Here is a 21,941-nt window from a genome sequence, read left to right as displayed (position 1 = left end):
CCAGAAATTTGGTAAAAATAGTTTTTTTTCCTAGAACTTACTGCATGGTTTAAAAAAAAAAAAAAAAATAAAGGGTGGAAAAACCCCTTTAAATCAAATGTTCCAAAGTTAATTCCCACTTGCGACAATAGAAGCAACAGCAAACTGGTGATGGATTAGACAGTCCGCTCTCTGACTATAAGGGTGTGACTGGCGGCTTAGCGTCTCCTGTTTGCTGTATGTATCAGAAGCGCTAGGAAGCCTTCAGCAAACACTGGCGGTCACTAATATTGAATCACCATGTGTAACGTAGCCGGCATGAGCAATCTCTCAGTAGCCACAATATGCTTTTTCCCATGCATGTCTAGTAAGTTCAAGAAGTGAAATCCAAATGCTCCAAGGTTATCACTATTAAATCACAGCATACACTGGGTAAAAAAAAGCGACTTTTCACCAAATAGGGCCTTTTTCAAGCCATGCCAAAAAGAACGACGTCTTCCTTTTGGTATATGGCTTGAAAAAGGCTTGATGTGGGCAAAACACTTTTTTTTACCCAGTATATGCTGTGATATAATAAAGATAACCCGTTGGAGGAGAACATCCAGTTTCTTGGATCATTTGGATTTAGTAATTTGGTAGTATCGTTAGAAGTTGCAACAAGACCGCAAGGACCTCAGGGTGGTGCACGAGACCGCACACAAATTCAAGAAGAGCCTTGACCTGGGCACTACATTTCTAGAGATTGGACGGTGGTCCCAGCATTTACCCTATTTGCCATATATCGAGTAAGGAAGGAATTTTTTCCTACACGGAACCACTGGCATCCGCCTCACCGTGGTTTTTGCCTTCCTGTGGATGAAAACTGTAGGATTATAGTTTGGACTTTACGGACACTTGTGTTTTTTTTCTTTGTTTTTTTCTTTTTTAATACGTACCACTATGTAACATCATGCTAAATTCAAAGAAGTTGCTATCCAATACACCAACTGTGTCTGTACCACCCAATTTGTGTCATCAAATGACCACTAATCGGCTACATATTGGCTGATTGGAGGCTATTTAATATCTTGGCAGGTAAATCCCATTTTCTATGCGCACAGAATAATCAGTAATAAAACATTCAGGACTAGTTCATGATGAGTGAACGTCCATGGATAACGTGCTATCTGAGCATGCTCTGGTGCTAACCAAGTGTCTTCGGCGTGCTCGAATATGTTCGAGACCCTGCGGCTGCATGACTCGCGACTGTTCAACAGCAGCAACACGTTTGTTAGATGTAGTTATGACCGGTTATTTCTGAAAGTTTATTCTACATTACTCTATGTTACTCTGGGTTAGACTAGGCTGATGATGAGGTTTATATTGATTTTCATGATCAACTGTGGCATAGCATAGTTATGGGTTCATAACGTGTATTCCTGGTGTCCAGTGCGCTTCAGTGGTTAATAACAGCATATAATAATAGTGGCTCAAACATTGCTCGTATTATAATTGACTGGATCTGTGCACAATACTTAGTAGTTGTCAGATGATTGCCTCGTCAGCTGTACCGCCCCGACAGTGCATATAATATAATCTCACCACACAAAGCTCTTCACATGATATACTCAAACATTAAGTGGGACATAACCTTAAAAGGTTATTGGGGACTTAATTCTTAGGCACATTGTGAAAAAATAAACTGCCTGCCTGTAGTGCCCGGCACCGATCTCTGTTGGCACAGTGCTGTCACAGACTTCTGCTGACGTCCTGTCAACAGCGCAGCGGCTTCATTTCCACTCTGCTCCGCTGAATGGGCATGACTGCCTAGCTCATGATGATGGACAGTCGGCTCCCCGCTGCCTAACTGCAGGGAGCCAGCTGTCAATCAGCATGTCGTCAGCAGTCATGACCCATTGACAGAGCAGTCAGAAAGAAGAGGAGTTGCTTTGTTGGCATGGAGCAACCAAAGTTGCCAACAGGAGCGGTTGGTGACTGCTTTGAGCTGGATAGAACAGTTTACAACTACCAACCTGTTAATTTTACACCCCATTACTGCAAGTTAATCCCACTCTGCATGACCATGTGTTAGGCGACATGCACATTAGGTTTAGTGGTTATATTCAGTAGACGTATTTGCAAATAACCCAGGTGTATTCCCCAATCTTTGTCAGAGAATTCCATTGACCTGATAGAAGAGTGTTCAGTTGGCAAACGTTCATGGTAGTTGCGCCGGTATACTTTTCTTTCTGCTGTACTGAAAAAGTATAGCCAACATCCCATAAAACAAAAAACCGGATTACTTACCGGTAATACTCTTTTGTAGAGTCCACGACAGCACCCACTGAGAGAGGGGATCCGCCCCCGGAACAGGAAACCTACAGAGAGATAAATGGGGCGGTCCCCCTCGCTCCCTCAGTTTGTGTTACCGAGAACAACGGAGGAACCGCCATACATGTTTTAGTCAATTTATCTGGGCAATTCATCTATCTTACCCCTATGTAGTTTTATGTTTACTAAGTTTAATCACATATCTAACTTAAATCACAATCTCCACCACCAAGGAGACCCATGTGTGAAAAATTCTTACGGGAGGGAAGTGAGCGGGTGCTGTCGTGGACTCTACAAAAGAGTATTACCGGTAAGTAATCTGGTTTTTCCTCTTCGCCACGACAACACCCACTGAGAGATTTCCAGAGATAATCACTTGGGCGGGCACACCGTATTAAGGACTGATCTACCAAAAGTTAGATCCTCGGTAGAGGACAAATCTAGTCTATAGTGACTATAAAAGGTAGACGGAGAAGACCAGGTTGCAGCCTTACATATTTGTTCAATTGGGACGTTCGCCCTCTCGGCCCAGGAGGATGATATGGCTCTAGTGGAGTGCGCCTTAATCCCCAGTGTAGGGTCTTCTCCTTTTGTCAGATACGCCATTGTGATCGCATCTCTAATCCATCTGGATATCGTGCCTGATGTAACTGCAGACCCCTTCCTGCTGCCCTGGAAGGAGACAAAAAGAGACCTACTCTGCCTCCAGGGACTGGTCCTATCTAGATAGGCTAGCACGGCTCTTTTCACATCTAAGGTGTGATATTTCTCCTCGTCCTGTGTTGACGGGTTCTCATAGAATGAAGGTAGGCATATCTCTTGAGATCTATGAAATTTAGTTGCCCGTTTGGGCAGATAGGACGGGTCCGTCTTTAAAATGAGACTGTCTCGTGTTGTTAACAGGAACGGTGGGTCTACTGATAGAGCATGAAGATCACTCACTCTCCTGGCCGATACTAAGGCCACCAGCATAGCCGTTTTCAATGAGAGGCACTTTACTGATGCTGAGCTTATGGGCTCAAACGGTGCCTGAGTGAAGGCATCCAAAACTAGAGTAAGGTTCCACGCTGGTAGCCGAGGCATATGCACCGGTTCTGCTCGTTGACAAGCCGAGATAAACCGAGTCACCCATCTATTTGCTGCCACGTTATAGTTAAATAGGGCTCCTAGGGCTGACACGTGGACCTTAAGAGTGCTTACTGAGAGTCTCAGTTCTCGGCCTTTTTGTAGAAACTCTAGAATGGCCGTAATGGGTACTTCACCAGCTAGTTTTGTTGGGTGAAAAGCCAGGAACTTCCTCCACACCTTAGCATATATTTTTGTCGTGGACTCCTTCCTGCTTTGTAGCAGGGTATTGATTAGGTTCTTTGAGAAACCCTTCTGCCTCAGTAGCTCCCTTTCAAATTCCAGGCCGCTAGGTGCAGGGCTTTGGCCTGTGGATGGTAGCAGGGTCCCTGCGAGAGAAGATTCTGGTGCAGCGGCAGGATCCACGGGTCGGTTACCGACATGGCTCTCAGCCATGAAAACCACGGTCTTTTTGGCCAAAACGAGGCTATCAAGATGACCCTCGCCCTCTCCTGTCTTATTTTCCTGACTACTGTTGGTAGTATAACCATTGGAGGGAAGGCATAGGCTAGTTGGAATGCCCAGGGTGCTTGGAGGGCATCTAGAATGTCTGGGTTGTCCGACCTGTAGAGAGAAGCAAACCTTTTTACGCTCCTGTTGGCTCTGGTTGCGAATAGGTCTATCTCCGGTCTCCCCCATTCTGACGCTATCATTTCGAAGACGCGTCTGCTGAGGACCCACTCGCCCTGGTATAGGGCCTGGCGACTGAGATAGTCTGCTCGGGAGTTGTCTACTCCTCTTATATGGAGCGCTGACAAGGAGAGAAGATGGACCTCGGCCATCTCCAGGATCTTTCCCGCGATAGACATCAGTGGCATTGACCGCGTGCCTCCTTGCCGGTTTATATAGGCCACTGCGGTGGTATTGTCTGTCTGGATCTTTACGTGGGTGCCCCTTAACTGCGGGAGAAAGTGAGATATCGCGTAAAAAAATCGCTGTCAGCTCCTTTACATTAGAGGAGGCCTCTATTTCATTCTCACGCCACCAGCCTTGTACCATGTGCTCCTCTAGGTGGGCTCCCCAACCTAAGGGGCTGGCATCCGTGGTGAGTACTTTGGAGGGAGTCACCCACCACTGTACTCCCTTCGATAGATTGGAAGGAATTAACCACCATTTTAGGGATTCAACCACCTCGGGCGATAGGGACATCTTCCCTTCCAGCCGCCCCTGCAGTCTATCTGTCTCCTGCAGAATAGCCCACTGTAGTACTCTGGAGTGGAACTGAGCCCATTGCACCGCTGGAATGCACGATATCAGAGACCCCAGCAAGGACATGCCCTGTCTCAATGATATTACAGGTCTTCCTGTAGCATTCTGTATCTTATCGATTATGGCCATTACTTTGGCGGTCGGCAGAAAGCACTCCTCAATTACGGAGTCCACTTGCAGGCCCAAAACCCTTTGACAGGTCACAGGCTCTAGTCTGGACTTCTCCCAGTTAATTAGCCAACCCAGTGTTTGTAGGGATGAGATAATCCTAGCTATTCTTGGTTCACACTGTGTAACAGAATTCCCCACTATGAGCAGGTCGTCTAAGTAAGGGACAAATAAGGTGTCATTCAGCCTTACATACGACATTACTTCCAGCATTAATTTGATAAATACCCGAGGAGCCATGGATAGCCCGAATGGCATTGCCGCAAACTGGAAATGCTGAATCCGACCTTTGAACCAGACTGCTACCCGCAGGAACCTCTGGTGCCCTCGATATATGGGGAGATGGTAGTAGGCGTCCTTTAGGTCCAAGACTGCCATATAACACCTGGGAAACAAAAGCTTTATTGCAGACTTAATCGACTCCATCTTAAACGATCTTAGTCTTAGGAAGGTATTAAGTTTCTTTAAATTTATTATAGTCCTGTAAGAGCCATCTGGTTTTGGGACTAAAAATAGAGGAGAATAAAAGCCCATCCCTATTTCGTCGTCTGGGACCTCTACTAGGACCTGTTTAGTTAGCAGTACTGCAATCTCCATCTCCAGTGCTTCCTGCTGTGATCGGGACTTCATAGAAGTCAATAGGAAGGAGTTCGGTGGATACCGAACAAATTCTAATTTTAGGCCTGATGACACAATATTTAAGGCCCACGGGTTTGATGTCACCTTCGTCCATTGGCGGCTGAATCTTAATAGCCTGCCACCTACCGGTGTAACGGTTTTATCGGGATCTGTCTCCCCTGAAGGGACGTTTCCCGAATAGGTTGCCTCTTTGCTTGGGGTCCTTATTTCCCCAGCGGTCCTGGGGTCTAAAGTCCTTCTTTTTACCGAACGGCGGCTTTCTGTAGGCCCTCCTGTTGAACGGAACATACGGGTTAGGGAACCCCTTCTTCCTCTCCCCCGCTTTTGTCAAAATCTCATCCAGTTCCGTGCCAAACAGGTACTTACCCTGGCAGGGTATAGCACACAATCTAGTTTTTGTTTGTGTGTCTCCTTTCCACCCCTTCAACCATAAGGCCCGCCTGCCAGCATTGGTCAGTCCTGCCGCTCTAGCTGATAACCGGAGAGAGTCTGCGGAGGAGTCGGAGAGGAAGGCCGCTGCTCCCTTAATGAGGGGCATAGAGGAAAGAAGTCTATTCCTAGCTACTCCATTCTTAATATTGTCCTCCAAGTCATTCAGCCACACCAACATTAATCTTGCCGTACACGTGGCTGCTATTGCGGGCTTAAAGGCTGCCGTACAAGCTTCCCAAGATCTTTTGAGGAATGTATCGGTCTTACGATCCGAAGAATCAGCCAAAGTTCCCGAATCCTCTACCGGCAAGGAGGATCTACGCGGGGTAGAGGCCACTGCCGCATCCACCTTGGGGGCTCTCGACCAGGCTGTTAACTCCTCATCGTCAAAGGGATACTTACGCTTTGACGTTAAGGGGAGGAAGGTTCTCTGACCTTGTTTCTCCCATTCCCTCTTAACTAGGTCTTTTACAGCTGGGACCACTGGGAATGCTCGGACCTTTTTACGGGAAATACCCGCAAACATTATGTCCTGAGGGGTCTTAGGGTCCTTACTCTCCGGCAACCCCATGGTATTTCGGACGGACTTCACTAAATTACTGACACTGTCCGTGGGGAAACACGTCTGATCCTCGTCCTCTGAGGAAAGGTATTCCTGGGACTTATCGGAATCAAGTTCTCCGGTATCTGACGGCGACCTTGACGCCAGCGAGACTCCTCCTTTAGGCGAACGTATTTCTCTCACGGAGGAGTGACCCCCTAGACTACTGGAACCGCCTAAGGCCCGTAGTTCCTCTCTTATCATTGCCCGGATATCCTCCTTCTTTCGTGAGGATTCCTCCTGTAAGGCCTCCTCAATACATGATTGGCATAATCTCTTTGGGTGGCCATCCGGGAGGGGCTGCGAACATAAGGCACACTCTCTATGTTTCGACTTCTCTGTTCTTTTAGCCTAAAGGGGGTATGGACCAGAAAGAGAGGGCCATCAATTATCTATCCTGACCAAAAAAACACTCACCCGTGAATTTCGTCAGCAACTACCGGCTGCGGTGTCCGAGACCCAGGCTGAGGCGAGGCATGGGACGACTTCTTTTCCTTGCGTTTCTTCTCTAACGGCTCATCCTGCCTGGAAGGTCCACTAGATTCTTTCCTGGAGCTGCCACTTTTTCTGGTGCTATTGGTTCTCCTTGTAGCACTGCTCTGTCTACTGCCAAGTGGGGATACCACTAGCTGACCTAATGGGAGCGCTGGGTCATCTAAGGACGACATGACTGCGCACTAGCGCTGTGTCTGTGGCCTCCTTTTAAAGCTTTTGCTATAGCTGCTCCTCCTTTCTTTTTTTTTCGTCCACCATCTTTTTTTTTTTTTTCCCCTACTGCGCATGCGCGGGCGTTGTCCCGCGGTCTCTGCCTTCTGCCTGATCCCGGAAGTCCTCCTCCACTTCCGGGTTGCCTCTCCTGGGGAGCGCTGGGTCACCGCAAATAGTGATGCGGCCGGCGACGCCGCGCGTCTGCGCCCCCCCTCCACGCACGGGGTCCTTCTCCTGCCGCAGGTATGACTCCCAGTGCTCAGCACACACGCTCAAGCCCTTCTCCTTTCAGGGGGGGGGCGCGCGGCCCAGTACGCCCAGATGGCATTAGTAATGCGTCTACCCCTTCGGGGGGGGGTTATAGCCATGTCCCCAGTGAGCCTTGGCACCACTGTCGCCTCCAGCCTCACCTGCATTACACCAGCTCTGGGGGGGGAATACACCTCTCCGCCCGACGCTGCCTCCGGTCCTGGGGCCCCTGCTGCTCATATTCTGCACGCAGGCGGCTACCAGACCAGGCATCCTCTTCTGCGGGTTCCTTTCCAGGAACAGGAAACCAAACTGAGGGAGCGAGGGGGACCGCCCCATTTATCTCTCTGTAGGTTTCCTGTTCCGGGGGCGGATCCCCTCTCTCAGTGGGTGCTGTCGTGGCGAAGAGGAAAAAACAAAACAAATAAAAACTGATACAACATAGCTGGCGTTTATTTTGTATACGACACTTTAGTTGACAAATTCTGTTGCATAAAGAGAAGGGTGTAGATTTGCCGCACATGTTCAGACTGACATAGAAAACAAATCCCGATATAATGTGAACAGATTAATTATTCCATAATATTACAAAACATAGCAAAAAACTAAAGCAAAAATAAAATATTAAAACCATATGGATAAAGCGACGCGTTTCAAAGCGCAAGGGTTCTTAATCATAACATATTACATTTTCTGCAGATGGAAATAGAGTTTTGCAAAAGTTGCGTTCCATAGGAATGAACAGTGGTACAATTTATAGGAAGCATCAGCCGCTGAAACTTTTTACTTTCCTGCTAATTTTTTCCAAATGAAAATGTGGCGCCCCCAGGAGTATGGTCGTCACAGTGGCATTGCCTTCCTCCAGGGAGGGCGATGTCATGCTTGGAAGCAAAGAAGGGTCTCTCTAACAGTTAACCATGTCATGCAACACAGTTCCCACTCCAGGCCAGCAGAGGGAGCTCTGAACCAGAATTGGGGGAGGAGTGCTCTCTGAGGGCCAAGAAGGGAAATGAGGAGTTAGTGTGAGGAGGGCAACGTGTGTAGACGTGTGGAGAGAAGCTGGAGGTTGAGCTGAGGATAGAGACGTCCCTCCCGGTGATAGCGCATGATCTGGAGCCTGGTCTCCACGGTTGTATGGATACTGAAGGTCCTGCAACAGACACCAGAGGAATAGGAAGCTGTAAATGCTCTATTCCCAACTAAGACTCGGAGGCACAACAGCGATGGGTGAGCCAAGAGAGTTAGAGGGCTATAGCTGTCTGCCATACGAGGTAGTTCTAAGAGAAGATAAGAAGGAGGAACTTCAGTGTAATACAGTACTGGATGTACCTCAAGCCAGCGCTAGGAAGGAGACTACACAACCCATCTGATAGAGAGATCCCTGAGTTGCTTCCAGGCTAGCCTGCTCCTGTGCCATCTGTAACCAGGACCCTGGACTGCGTTTGCCAAGTAAAGGTAAAGAAACTGCACCCTGTTGTGTCCTTGCCTCCTGCCTGCAACATCCTCAGCACTACTACATCTCTGTGCCGAACACTGCACCTTCTTCCTAACCCTTTATCTGCACTGCCCTGGGACTACAGCCCTGCCTGTGGAGGGCTACAACATCATTGCTGCACTACACCATCTGTCCCAGAGGATCTGTCTGCAGCGTCGGCTTAACACCTTCATTGCCGTACACCTCAGGTGGCGTCACGAATCACTTATAAACTTTATTCCCAACTCAACACCTTTTACATGGGCGCCCAGGGCCACGGACCGGGTCACCGCTGATGTGACAATCCCCTCTGAGAGACCGGCCCGGTACCGAGTACCCCACAGCCCTGGGAGGGCGACCCATATACTTTGTGTGAGGTCAACGGAAATCGATACTGCAGCACTCAACATTTCCATTGCCTTCTGTTTGACTAGTGCGACTCACTTAAGTGATCATCTAGCCAAGGCTTAAAGATATATCAGCTGCGATTTTCACTAGACAACCTCTGCCCAACATAATGAAAATCAATTTGCGAAAATCAAAATAAAGTGGGGAAAAATGTCCCCACTGTGGTTTGCCTTTCATAACCAAAAGTCCTCTAAATCCCTCTACCCTGATAATACCTCTCGATAATACACGAGAACAAAGACTTTTTCTGTTAGTTATCACTAAAGCAACCACCATCCAGTGTCGCCCATAATTCATCTTTGCCTTTCAGACCGAGCCCTCGTTTGCTGCTGAAACTACAATCCATACGGAACCGCTGGTCGGCCATTCCCGGCTTTTTATCTATCAATTATGTATTTTATAAAAAAAAAAAAAAAAAACATAAAGGGGGTCGGTTTTCGAATCGAAGACTCCACCAAACAGCACGACTCTGAAGACGTAAATTATGAATCAAGTGTTTTTGTACTGCCGTAGTGTCTTTGAAATGCAAATTTCGGCAGAGCGCTAATAAAGACACCACGTATCTGAACTGCAGAGAAGAATCATTTTTTATATTTGATAAGAAATTTATCTTGTCTTTTCAGGTTATATTTCATTTTCTAAATTATTGCAAAGGAAAAAGATTATGGCGTAATTAACATCATAGAGACATCAACTAGCAATTTTTTTGGCCTATAAAGGAAATTATAGGCAGTTATTAAATAATTTTGCTTTTTTTTAACTTTGTGACATGACTGAGTTGACTGCGATAATGGTCCTTCTTTCTCTCTCATAGGGTTTCCTTAACACAGCCTATATCTCCGATTAAGACTTCTTTTTTTGTAGGTTACACATTTGCTCTTAGGGCAGCAAGATAAGATTGGTGACATAGAACTGCAGTCCCCTAACTGCAAAGTCTCAGTGTATCCTATAAAATGTAGCATGATCCCGTCTCCCCTGGTTCCTGCCTGTGACAGGTTTCTACATGTCAGCTAAAATAGTCAGTTTAAATATTACAACATACTTTGAGTATGAAAGTATGTTTATTACTGACTTAAGATTGCTGATGTTTCTCCATTTTCTATATTTGTTTAACGCTAATATATCTGTTTTATGTATATTTTACAGATAGTGAAGGTGTAGTTTAGGTCTGGTCATTGTTTCTACCTGCCTGCTAGATTCAGTAATAGATCTTCATTTTCTTTGGAATACTGTGGGAGGTATTTGACTATTATCTTATTATTAATTTTAAGTCATTTTAAATGTCTCTGATCTGATGTAGGTTTTAAAGAAAAAAAAATAAAGGGTGGAAAAACCCCTTTAAATCAATGAATGAATGGATTGTACCTCACTAAATTACTTAATTTTGGGCAATTTACCTAGTCTTTGGAGCAATGCTATACAGACACAAAAGAGCAAAATTCCACTTGGTGGAGCTGATAATAGCAGATTAGTGGAAGGTGCTTGGTGTAGGACCCTCACTGATCGATATTGATGACTTAAGGCATGGTCATAAATATCAAAGTGGAAATCCCCTTTAAATATTAAATTTAAAAAAAAAAAGTGGAATTCGCTCCACCTCCACCCCCCCAAAAAAAAATTCAAAAAAATTGTCCAGGTCTGGACTTTAGAGCTAAATTACTAAAATATAACGGAGTTAAATAAGAATTTCCAGGGCATTTACTTAATGATTCCACTGCCAGAAAATGATGGGTGGGTATTGGAATGTCTATCTATTGGGTCCTGTGCACACTTGCCAGACTAAGCACACAATATGATGCGGAAGCTCTGACAACGCAAGCAGATTACGGTATTCGTCTATAGATGGGTTTATCACAAATAATATACAACTTACTTGTTAAATAGGTGATTGTCCACCTTGATTTTAGAATAAGCTTTAAAGTCATCCGGCATCAACATGATGGGGATCTGGACGTGGCTGAGCTCATTGATCTGTAATAAAAAAAACACAATAGACATTTTAGATGAAAACATGACAGATCACCAGTAAATGTCCATCCCTGTATTTCCTCCTGGGTGCTCAGGTTTTCAAGTTTTATTATTTTTTTTTTTTTTTTAAATCACAAAAGCTGGACACAAAAAAAACTTGAGAGATGCATCAGGCATCTGGCGAGTGAGAACATGAAATAAATTGGTACCCGATGTTAGATGCTTGTACAGGAGGGGAAATCAGGTTAGAGACTTGATGTTGACATGTCCAATTTATATTCTGACAGCTCCAAAATGCAACATAAATAGGAGAAAAACCAACGGGATTATTCTTTATAAGGTTCCGACATTCCTACAGTCCGACCCATTTTAGGAATACGTGATCCAATGAATCAGTTAGGGTAAGTGCACACGTTGCGGATTCTGCTGTGGATCTGCAGCAGATTCTCCTGCGTTGTACAGTACCATTAAAGCCTACGTAAAATAAAAAACGCTGTGCACATGCTGCGGAAAAATCCACAGCAGAAATGCTGCGGGTTCATTTCCGCAGCATGTCAATTCTTTGTGTGGATTCCGCAGCGTTTTACACCTGCTCCATTATAGGAATCCGCAGGTGAAATCCGCACAAAATCTTCCGAAAAGCCGCAGGAAATCTGTAATAAATCCGCAGGTAATTTTACCTGCGGATTTAAAAAAAAATTAAAAAAATTTGCGCGGAAAAAGCCGCAGGGTAATCCGCAACGTGTGCACATACCCTTATGTGAACGGAAGCAGAGGGATCCGTTTGGTGTCAATAGTTTTTTTTTTTTTTTTAGAATGGAAGAAAAACTTCTCCATGCAGGTGTATTTTCCCTTTCTAAAAATCTGATCACAGAACATAAATGTTAGTCTCTGCTCATCTTTCCGTTCGGACATTCTGTTTGTCTGTCCTGATTGAGGAACAGATTAACGGAATAAATGATCTAATGCAAACAAAAGCAGAGGGATCCTGTTGATTATTATAGGGTCAGGCTTGGTTCCAAACTTCTGGAATTTTTCCATTCTGAAAAGCAAAACTCTGGTTTTCTGCGTGTGATGGGTTTCTCCATGTCAGCTAAAACAGTCAATTGAAATATTACAACATACTTTGAGTAAGAAAAGGTTGTTTATTACTGATTTAAGATTTTTGATGCAATTCCATTCTTTATATGCGTTTAAAGCTAATATATCTGTCTTATGTATATTTTATAGATACAGTGAAGGTGTAGTTCGGTCCTGGTCACTGTTTCTACCTGCCTGCTAGATTCAGTAATTTACTATATCTTCGTTTTCTTTGCGACCCCTTTGCTTCCATTTGCAGAACTGATGCAACAGATCATCTTTTCCCATTGTTTGTCCCTTTTTAAAAACAGAGGAAAAAATAAATGATCAGTTTATTTTTAAAGGGAAATGTCCTCTATTCGGAAGTTTTTCCCAGTTCCTAAATTGAGACAGACAATGGGAAAAAGTGACCGGTTGCAGCAGTTCTGCAAATACAGTCAAAGTGAAACCACTGATTATTATGGGTTTTGCTTTTTAGATCGGAAAAATTCCTGCATTTTGGAACGAAGCCTGACCCCGTAATAACCAGTGAGACACCTCTGGTTTTGTTTGCATCGGATCATTTAGTCCATTAATCTGTTCCTAATTTTTGTTTTTTTTTGCATGTAACCAAAATAACTTAATTTCCCTCAAATCCCAAAATCTAACTAGAAGTCTTCTAATCATCGGTAACATATTAACTGTTATGTTCAAATACACCCCCTGCAGAAAAGCGCCATGGTGCTACATATAATGTACCGCTCCTCTGGTGATCCCGTGCTGCAAAGATAAACAGGATACAATATAATTGTAAGGCAGTCAGACCCATGATTGGACTTCCTCAATAACTGGGATGTGAGCCCAGATCAGCCACTTCCACTGTACGCTGCTGCGACTTACAGCCAAAGAATTCAGAAAAAATATTTGGCCTTTAACCCCTTAAAATAAATTTTCTGGTTTTAAAATGGATAAAGTTTGACCACTTTGAAAATGAAAAAGTTCTACAGTGTTCTAACAGGTCTCGAGGCAGATTCATCCCGAAATCCCATGGAGCGGAGGTTGAGGATTTGCACCTCTGCTCCATCCAAGACGGGAGGTCTGGAGAGATCTGTTCTCAAGCTTCGTTCTCAGAATTGTGGAGGTCCCAGAAGTCAAACATCCAATAATGATATGGTCATAAGGTTACAAATACAGAGAAATTTGACTGGTCATCCAATGATCCAAAAATGTGGATAATTCAACACGATTTTTGCAGCACCGAACTACATTTAACGTGGTGACCAGTAGCAGAAAATTGAATAGAGAAAAAAAAAATAAATTCCCGGAATTAAAAAAACAATGTTGGACTACTGGACAAATGTCATTTTCATAGATACCAAAATTTCAGGGGTTGGTTAAGGTCCCTGCCCCTCCCTGTGACACCCCTTCCATCCTAGGTGGTACTCTGATCTATTCGGCCAAGGTGTCCTCCTGACCTGAGAAAACCAGACCAGTTGTCAGCCATGCATTTCCTAAGGCATAAAAAATATATAATTTTTGATAATAGATACAAACGAATGGAACACATCCAATGCGAACACTTGCTAATATATAATGAAATTCAGACTGTTCGAGATTTGGCATCAAAACGCATTCGAGATGATGCCAATTACACGCAGCCACGCGGATGTAGACATCATAGAAGCTCCTGACATAGAGCAGAGATGGCAACCTGGAAGATGCGAGCGTGGATTGCAGTACGATTATGAGTGCTGAATATATTCAGATACTTATTTTGATATTAAATCCCAGATCATGTCAGATTGCTTCCATTTCGCCGTTTCTGGTCCCAGGGCTGGTTTTAGACAAAGTGGGGCCCTAAATGCTGACATACTGCACCATCACAAAGAATCATTTTGGTTGCATTTACAAGCGATGAATTTAGACTGTTAAAGGAGCAGAATTGAAAATATTTACGCGCATACATATATACAGCCACATGCACAGACACATGCATGCACATTACATACATATGTATATGCGTTCATGCCTAACATTACATACATACATACTGCCACAAGCATGCACATTACATACATAGACAGACATGCACACACATGCGTACCGACACATGCATGCATATAACATACATAGACATGCACATGCATGTAGGAGACATGCATGCACATACATACAGAGGCATACATGCACATATATACATACCACCACATGTACACATACATAGACAAGCATGCACATACATACATACATACTCTGATATGGAAAAATCGGCAGTGTGAACCTACCCTTAAAATGAGTACACCTGAGCTGCTAACCACACTCAACCTGTGAACAGGTGTGGCACTGTTTTATGCTAAAAGCAACCATGTTTTCTAACCCTGGTCAACCCCTTTAAAAACAACCTCATCCCATAATATACAGCAAATACACAAATTTAAGTGAGAGAAAAAAAGTGTAAAATTAGAACAAATAATAGTAATAACTAAATGATGGATGCTAAAAGAACTGGTTTACCGCTAATGATTATGTAAAAAGCACTTCCAAGCTACACGTTATAAATCCAGTAACAAAAGAAGATATCAGATTAGCAATGGAAACTTCACTGGATAGCTGTGCCCAGGCTAAGTGATAGGTAACCCTGCCATGGTGCCATGTCAGACCGGAGACGCGTGCCCTTTGCCAAGCAGACATAACACTTATCTTTGGCATTTCCCCCCAGTGACATTGATATAACAACTCCCCAATTATACAGCCAGCAGGTTGGGTAAAGACCCCCGTTCACATTAGACCAACGTCATCTGAACCCACTGATGCAGAAGGCTCTGCTATCAGTCCATGGGAGCCTTCCGGACAAATGAGGTCTGGAGGAGATAAGGACCCGGCATGCCCGATTTTCTTCTCTAGAGATTAGCCGCTAGGTAATCGGGCAGCGGCTCTCAGAGAACACAGGAAAACTCGGCAAAAATTCATGGCAAAAAAGCCATGTGTCATGGGTACATTAATTGTACAAATATTTCAGTGACAGTTTTCCGCTGCTGATTTTGCAATGGATTTCATTCATTTTTCGCTAAGTTTTGCAAAGGTGAAAATCCACTGCACAAGTTGAGAAATCTAAAATCCGCACTGCAGGTCAATTTTCACTGCAAATTTTATTTCTTTTGGTAAAATCTCATCCACTTTGTGGCTATTGTAATACGCTGCAGATATTCAGATGGTAAATGTACGATGTATCGGCCACATGTGATTATACCCTTACCACTGTAAGAAAGAGCCACTAATTAGTTGTTGTCACCTAGAGGTTTGTTCATCCTGATCTTCATAAATAGAATGAAAGAACTTTAGTGAAGACGGAAGACACATTTTGGAAGAGGGATGGACTGGAGAGAGAAGTGTACGTTCCGGGGTTACAGAGAGCACAGTGTGGGTATGTGCATATTCGGAGCAAAGACTGAGCAGAAACTCAAAACGTTTTTGGGGAGTTTTGAGATCTGGAGAGTTCCATCCAGCTTTAGTTTCTGCTCTGAAAAACTGAGCAAAAACACTCAAAATTTGATTTGTGATCTTTAGAATTCTCTTTATTGCACATGTGCTCTGAAAAATGCAGCGGCCAGAGAAACATTCACCGAAAACTGCACCCATTTTAATTAAGCAAATCTGTAAGAAAACATCTGAATGAACCCGATCTGTTGAAATAAGACCCTTCTTGCATAACTAACGGAGAATGAACTGGAATTACCCTGGATGCTTCTCTCATTGCTCCGCTGTGCCAATCTCCGAGCAGCTGTATCACTGCTGGTCTTATTTTCCTGCAATGATTAATTATGTCCTTTAAACTGTCATTTAACTAATTAACAGAACAGAAAATACCGTCCGCGTGGCCGCGCACCAGAGGAGCAGACGGAGGGATTTTTTTTTTTTCCTCGTGATAAAACCACATTGAAATTTTGCCATTATGGAGCATTCTTGGAAAACATTGAGAATGCGTCCCTTATTCTATATAATGCATGTGTCATTACTCCGGAAGCACCTTCAATGCAAACAGATAAGCAGAGAAAGAGGACAAGATGTTCCTTACAGTCACATGTTAGGAGCATCAATGTCTGAAGCGTCTAAGGAATAGTTCTCCTTTCCCAAGGTATCCAATCGATCAGGTCACAGTTTTCTTTCCACTGGATTTGGAGGCATTTGGAGTTGTAGTCAGCATCCATGAACGTTCCCTATAATTATGCCTTCTTCAGATATATTCATTGCAACAAATGCATCTAAGGGTATGTGCACACTGAGTCTTTTCATTGCATTTTTCCAGCAGAGACTCCAAGATTTTGAAGAGTTTTGAGTTTTTAAAGGAGGATTTGGAGGATTTCTGCTCAGTATCCGCTCCAAAAACTAAGCAAAAAGCGTGCTCACAACGGAAGATGCATTTCCTGCAATGAATATAGTTGACGCAGGCATAATTAAAGGGAACGTCCTGCAACTCTAAAAGCCTCTAAGCACAATGGTAAGAAAATTGTGGCAAGATGTATTGGATGCCACAGGTATGAAGATCTTTTCTCCAGATGCATTTCTTTTATTATAGCAGATTTCTGTACATACGGGACCTCGAGGAACCTGTATGCTCAGGCTTGGACTGGCTCACCGGAGAACAGGAGAATTCTCCGGTGGGCCACCACCCTCTTTTATGAGCAGTATTTGGCACTATATATTTGAATTACAGTGAACAGACAAAGACAGCATCTTATTCATTTATCAATCTTTCCCGTTCATCGTTATATACATTTGTGATTGAGAATAATGTCACATTAACATGTAGCTAAAATGTGGGGCCCTGGAGCTGCCAACTGGTGGACCCTTGGCATCGCAGTCCGACACTGTATAATAATGCTGAGAACTGTACAACCCCCAGGACTGAGGCTGAACAAAACTTTTAGGCTATGTACCCACGTATGCAGAAAATTCCTACCGTTTTTACGCAGAAAAAAACGCATCATGTGCACAAAAATTGCAGAATGCACTATAAGAATGGGATGCTTAATGTATGCGTTTAAGCGTTTTTGCATGGAAAAAAAGCTTAAAAAATGAGAACAAACTGCTTATGTGGGCACACACCCTTACAGTCCTTGGGCTTCAATAAACTTTTTTTTACTAGGCAATACAGTAGCCCCTCAAGTTACAATATTATTTCGTTCCAGGACGATCCTTGTAAGCTGAAACTTTTGTATCTTGACCATATCAACTAAAAATTAGTTCCAAAGCCCCAAAACGTGAATCCCATTTCAGATCACAGGCAGGTCACTAGTACAGATAAAAGCCAGTCCGTACAAATATCCAAATGGTTATCGGAAATCACTGCTGGAAGCAGAACATCAGTTTCTATATAGAAGACAGAAGTTTCTTCATGATCCTGTACTGGCACAGTGTAGCAGAAAAATAGCATGGGGCAGCACATCTTGGCGCAGTAGGAGGGCAGTATAAGAGATGTAGTACCGCATTGTACTGTAGAGGCCGCAGATCCAAACAGGTAAATTCAATTACAATGGCCTAGAAAAGACCAATATGAATGTTAAAATTTAACTTGAGAGACCACTGATTACATAAGGAGCTAACTTAAGGAAAGATGACCGTATTGAAAGATGATCTGTCCTCAGATCAAAAGTGGCCAGTTTCTGCTCTTATTTTAGTTTTGCTGCCCTCTTGAGTATTCATATATTTTTTTTATCTACCATACGGTTCCAGAGATATGGGGCCTTTTTACTTGCTGGTAATTATTACGGCCTTTACGAGGGGGTGTGGTTCATAGGATCCTCTGGGGCGTGTATTTACACTACTCTACACTTTTTTCTTCTGTGAGCCACACCCCCCCTGTAAAGAACATAAAAATCACTAAATAAAAAAGCCCCACATCTTTGGAAACGTAGGAAGGATTTTAAGAAATCCAAAAACTGAATATTCAGGGAAGCAGTGGAAATAAAACTGCTTTTCTTCTTGTGACAGGTCCTCTAGGATATATAATTTATAAGTGGCCATAAAAACATTATGCAACATCAAAAAGTGACATAAAGGGATTCGGAGGTTGAACTAATAAGAGGGTCAGAGTAGACAGAACATTTTAACATCCATAATAATGGTCACAAAACCTGAAGCCCCACGGTCCTACTGAAAAGAACTTTTATAATTCCACAATCAACAAGTGATAGAAGAACTTCAATAAACCGTGGTTTACATCCATCATACATGTGCTTATGATCGTATTCGGAAGGCTCCATACAAACTATATCCAAACCTGCTGCTTTTGTTGGGACAGGCTGAACATATGTATTGGGGCCCGCCTGATATCAGCGTTCTAGTTTGGACATGTTGAATTTAAAAAAAAAAAAAATAGCTTTTTTGGTTTTTCTTTCACATGATATATCACAAAACCATAATACTGGTAGAGAATACTGTCCTTCAAGGTACATCTACAGATCCACCATGAGGACCCATCCCTTGAGGAGTGCAATGATTAAGGATGTTGTTCTGTAACGTATTTGAGATTTTTAATTTTTTTGTATGGTGCTTCCGAGATTTTTTTTCTAATGAATATGTAATAAAGAAGATGAATTTATCAAGGCATGGTTCCAATTGCTGGATTTCACTATTTCCATAAGAAGTCCTGTCATACAATTCCACCAGAAGTCCTGCCATACAATTCCACAAGAAGTCCTGCCATACAATTCCACAAGAAGTCCTGCCATACAATTCCACAAGAAGTCCTGCCATACAATTCCACAAGAAGTCCTGCCATACAATTCCACAAGAAGTCCTGCCACAAAATTCCACGAGAAGTCCTGCCATACAAAGTCCATCATGTGCATGGACTTCGAGAGATCCTTTAAAGTTCTACGCATACCAGCCGCTCAATCTACGGGAAAAGAGACGGACTATATATTGTTTATGATTGAACCTTTGGGGGTTTATTGTAAGCACTAGAGGACATCAGTGCCAGAACAATGGGGGAAACAGAACCTTTGTCTTGGTGTCCGCTATTGCACATTTTGGGCATCATGTTCCGTTCAGATTTTTTTTTATAATAACAATATAAAATAGTAATTTTGAATAAAACAATTACCATACACCACAATTTCTTCAAAATATTCATCTCGACGCCATGCATCGGGTACTGGAAATAAAATCAGCGGTCATTAGGTATGGCTGCAGTAAGATCCAGCCAATCAATGCACTATGAGAGCGTGTCCTCGCCGAGGCGTGCATTAGCTCGTGCCTCTGTGACATCTCTAGTTTCTGAGTGATATTCTGCAGTCTCATAAATATTGATCCCGTCCACTAAATGTCAGCTTGCACAGCGTCAGACGGCACAGCGCAGCGTGCCACGGCAATGTGTGACCTTGGCTTTACTAAGGCGACGGCCACATGTTTATATCTAAAATACAGGAATCAGATTGCAGATATAGGCCGACAGAAGGTGAACAAGGTGTTCGGTTACACTACTATTGTAAAGTAATGAGAGGTCGAGGTGGCACAGCCGCTTGTCTGATGGGCTGGGGCTGCAGGTATTCGGTTATGTAATTTATACTGGCTAATGGCACTTCACCGCAAACTGTCCTGAGCAGTCGCAGGTGAAACTCCGGTCTAATCTAGCGATCAACACATTGAAAGAGAAGCTATGCAACTTTCCAACAGAAAACCTCCTCTTTCAACTTAAAAAATACAAATAAAAATGTAAGGCCTCCGAAGTGAACAAGTTAAGACAGCACCTATACACTTTGATGGGTTCCTACTTTAATATGGTTATGCTTCCTATTCAGGGGCATCGTTAATGGTACCTGTTTGAAAAGTTTGAGTTTTCTCTTAAATCCAAAAATTTGAAGTTTTAACTTAAAGGGGTTACCCAGGATAATTTCATTTTATTACTACAGACCTAAGACTAAACAGGCAGGTAGTTGTTGACTACTCTGCCGGCACACTGCTCCTGCCGGAGATTCCGAAACTTCCACTGATATCACGTCGACAGAGCAGCGGCTTCTCTTTCCGCTCTGCTCTGTTCACGGGATGCGGAGTGCAGACGTCATGCTGATTGGCAGCTGGCTCCACACTGCCTAACTGCAGTGAGCTGGTGTTCAATCAGCATGATACGAACAGGCATGCCCCATCAATAGAGCAGTCCGGAAGAGGAAGAGCTGCTCTGTTGACGGAAAGCAGCTTAATTGCTGGCAGGAGCAGTCGGTGACCACTCTAAGCCAGTGCAAGGTAAAATAGGCAGATCATTGCCTCTGTTATCAACTACCCGCCTGTTAAGTTTTTAAACCCATAGTTAAAATGGGTTGCCAAAAGAAAAAAGATATTTTCCAAAGGTCTCAGACTGGTTTAAATAATATTAGTCACCCATTCCTGATCCCCTGCAACTGCACTTATCCAGTCCTCACAGGACTATTTTCTAGTCCTGTCTTGATGCACATGAAATGGCAAGAAATGTATACCGAGCCTATCACAGGCAGATGTTTTGAAGAAACTGTGGTGTAATTGTTTTATTGAAAACCACCTCAACCCGCAAAATAACCCCCATGAAAAATCTGATTTTATGGGGTAGCATGACCAGGCATTTTAGTAACATTGGTCCAATTGTGAGACACAAATCTGTTAGATTTCCTGATGACTCTCTCTGCCGCCTACTCCCTTCTTTCAGTGTTAGAGATAACAGGGAGGATGAAGGGCATTTGTGTACCGATTTCTAGTCTTAAAAAGTGGAGAAAGCATTTTTAGGACAAAGTAAATAAGGAAAGGAGGAAAAATGTGAAAAAAAATACAAATATGATAAAAGCTTTGCTGAAATTTGAGCTAATAAATACAGCAGCAATTGATAAATTAAGACCTCACATCCAGCCTACATTACTGGGAGAGACACTCCCGAAAACAGAAAAATCTGAAATCTGGAACATGCTGAAAACGACATTATCACTGGGTCCGAAAACGAATAAAGGAATGAAGATTGCAGACAAACTTTGGTGGCTAAAGGTAACCACTCACAAATGTGTCCAAAGCCTTTAAGAGGATTTTCCCCATGTAGAAAATATGATGCTCATTTCTGCAGAAAATCTGCAGCCTCTTATATAACCAGCAAAGTGGATGAGGTTTTACAAAAAAGTGACATTTCATGCAAAACAGCAGCATTTTTACAACAAAATTCGGTGTAATTTTTGCCTTTGACAAAAATCTGCAGCCCATAAACTCTTGTTTGAACATACCCGAAAGCAGAGAGAGCAATCTCCAAGTAAGGCCATGTTCACATCAGTGTATAACAAATTGTCCAATTTTCATTGAGGAGAAACAAACGGACGATTTTTCATCCGTATGTTCATCCATGCGGCATCCATCCAAGTGCACACGTAGCAGAAATTTTCTGCTGAAAAACAGGACTCCCTTCCCAGAAACCGCGCGTTTTTTCTGCGCGGTTTCACCGCGATTTTTGCGATTTTTTTTCGCGCGGTTTCTAGACACATGGAAAAAGCCAGAAACGCGGAAAAAAAAACACGAAATTAATGAGCATGCTGCGTTTTTTACCGCGATGCGTTTTTTTCGCGGTAAAATACGCATCAATGTGCACAAAAAGTGCTAAAT

The 21,941-nt window shown here is 43.3% G+C and overlaps 1 protein-coding gene across 1 annotated transcript in view; it reads right to left on the bottom strand.

The window, feature by feature from the left end:
- Positions 1-21,941, bottom strand: part of PIP4K2A (phosphatidylinositol-5-phosphate 4-kinase type 2 alpha) — a 200,602-nt gene that overhangs the window by 59,055 nt on the left and 119,606 nt on the right. The window contains exon 3 of the mRNA XM_073581811.1: positions 11,176-11,273. Coding sequence (XP_073437912.1) covers positions 11,176-11,273 — 98 coding nt within the window. The remainder of the gene's footprint in view (positions 1-11,175; positions 11,274-21,941) is intronic.

This window comes from Dendrobates tinctorius, unplaced genomic scaffold (genome assembly GCF_039654945.1).
Source record: "Dendrobates tinctorius isolate UK_male_01 unplaced genomic scaffold, ASM3965494v1 ptg000070l, whole genome shotgun sequence".
Taxonomy (NCBI): domain Eukaryota; kingdom Metazoa; phylum Chordata; class Amphibia; order Anura; family Dendrobatidae; genus Dendrobates; species Dendrobates tinctorius.
This window is presented reverse-complemented; position numbering and strand designations above follow the sequence as displayed.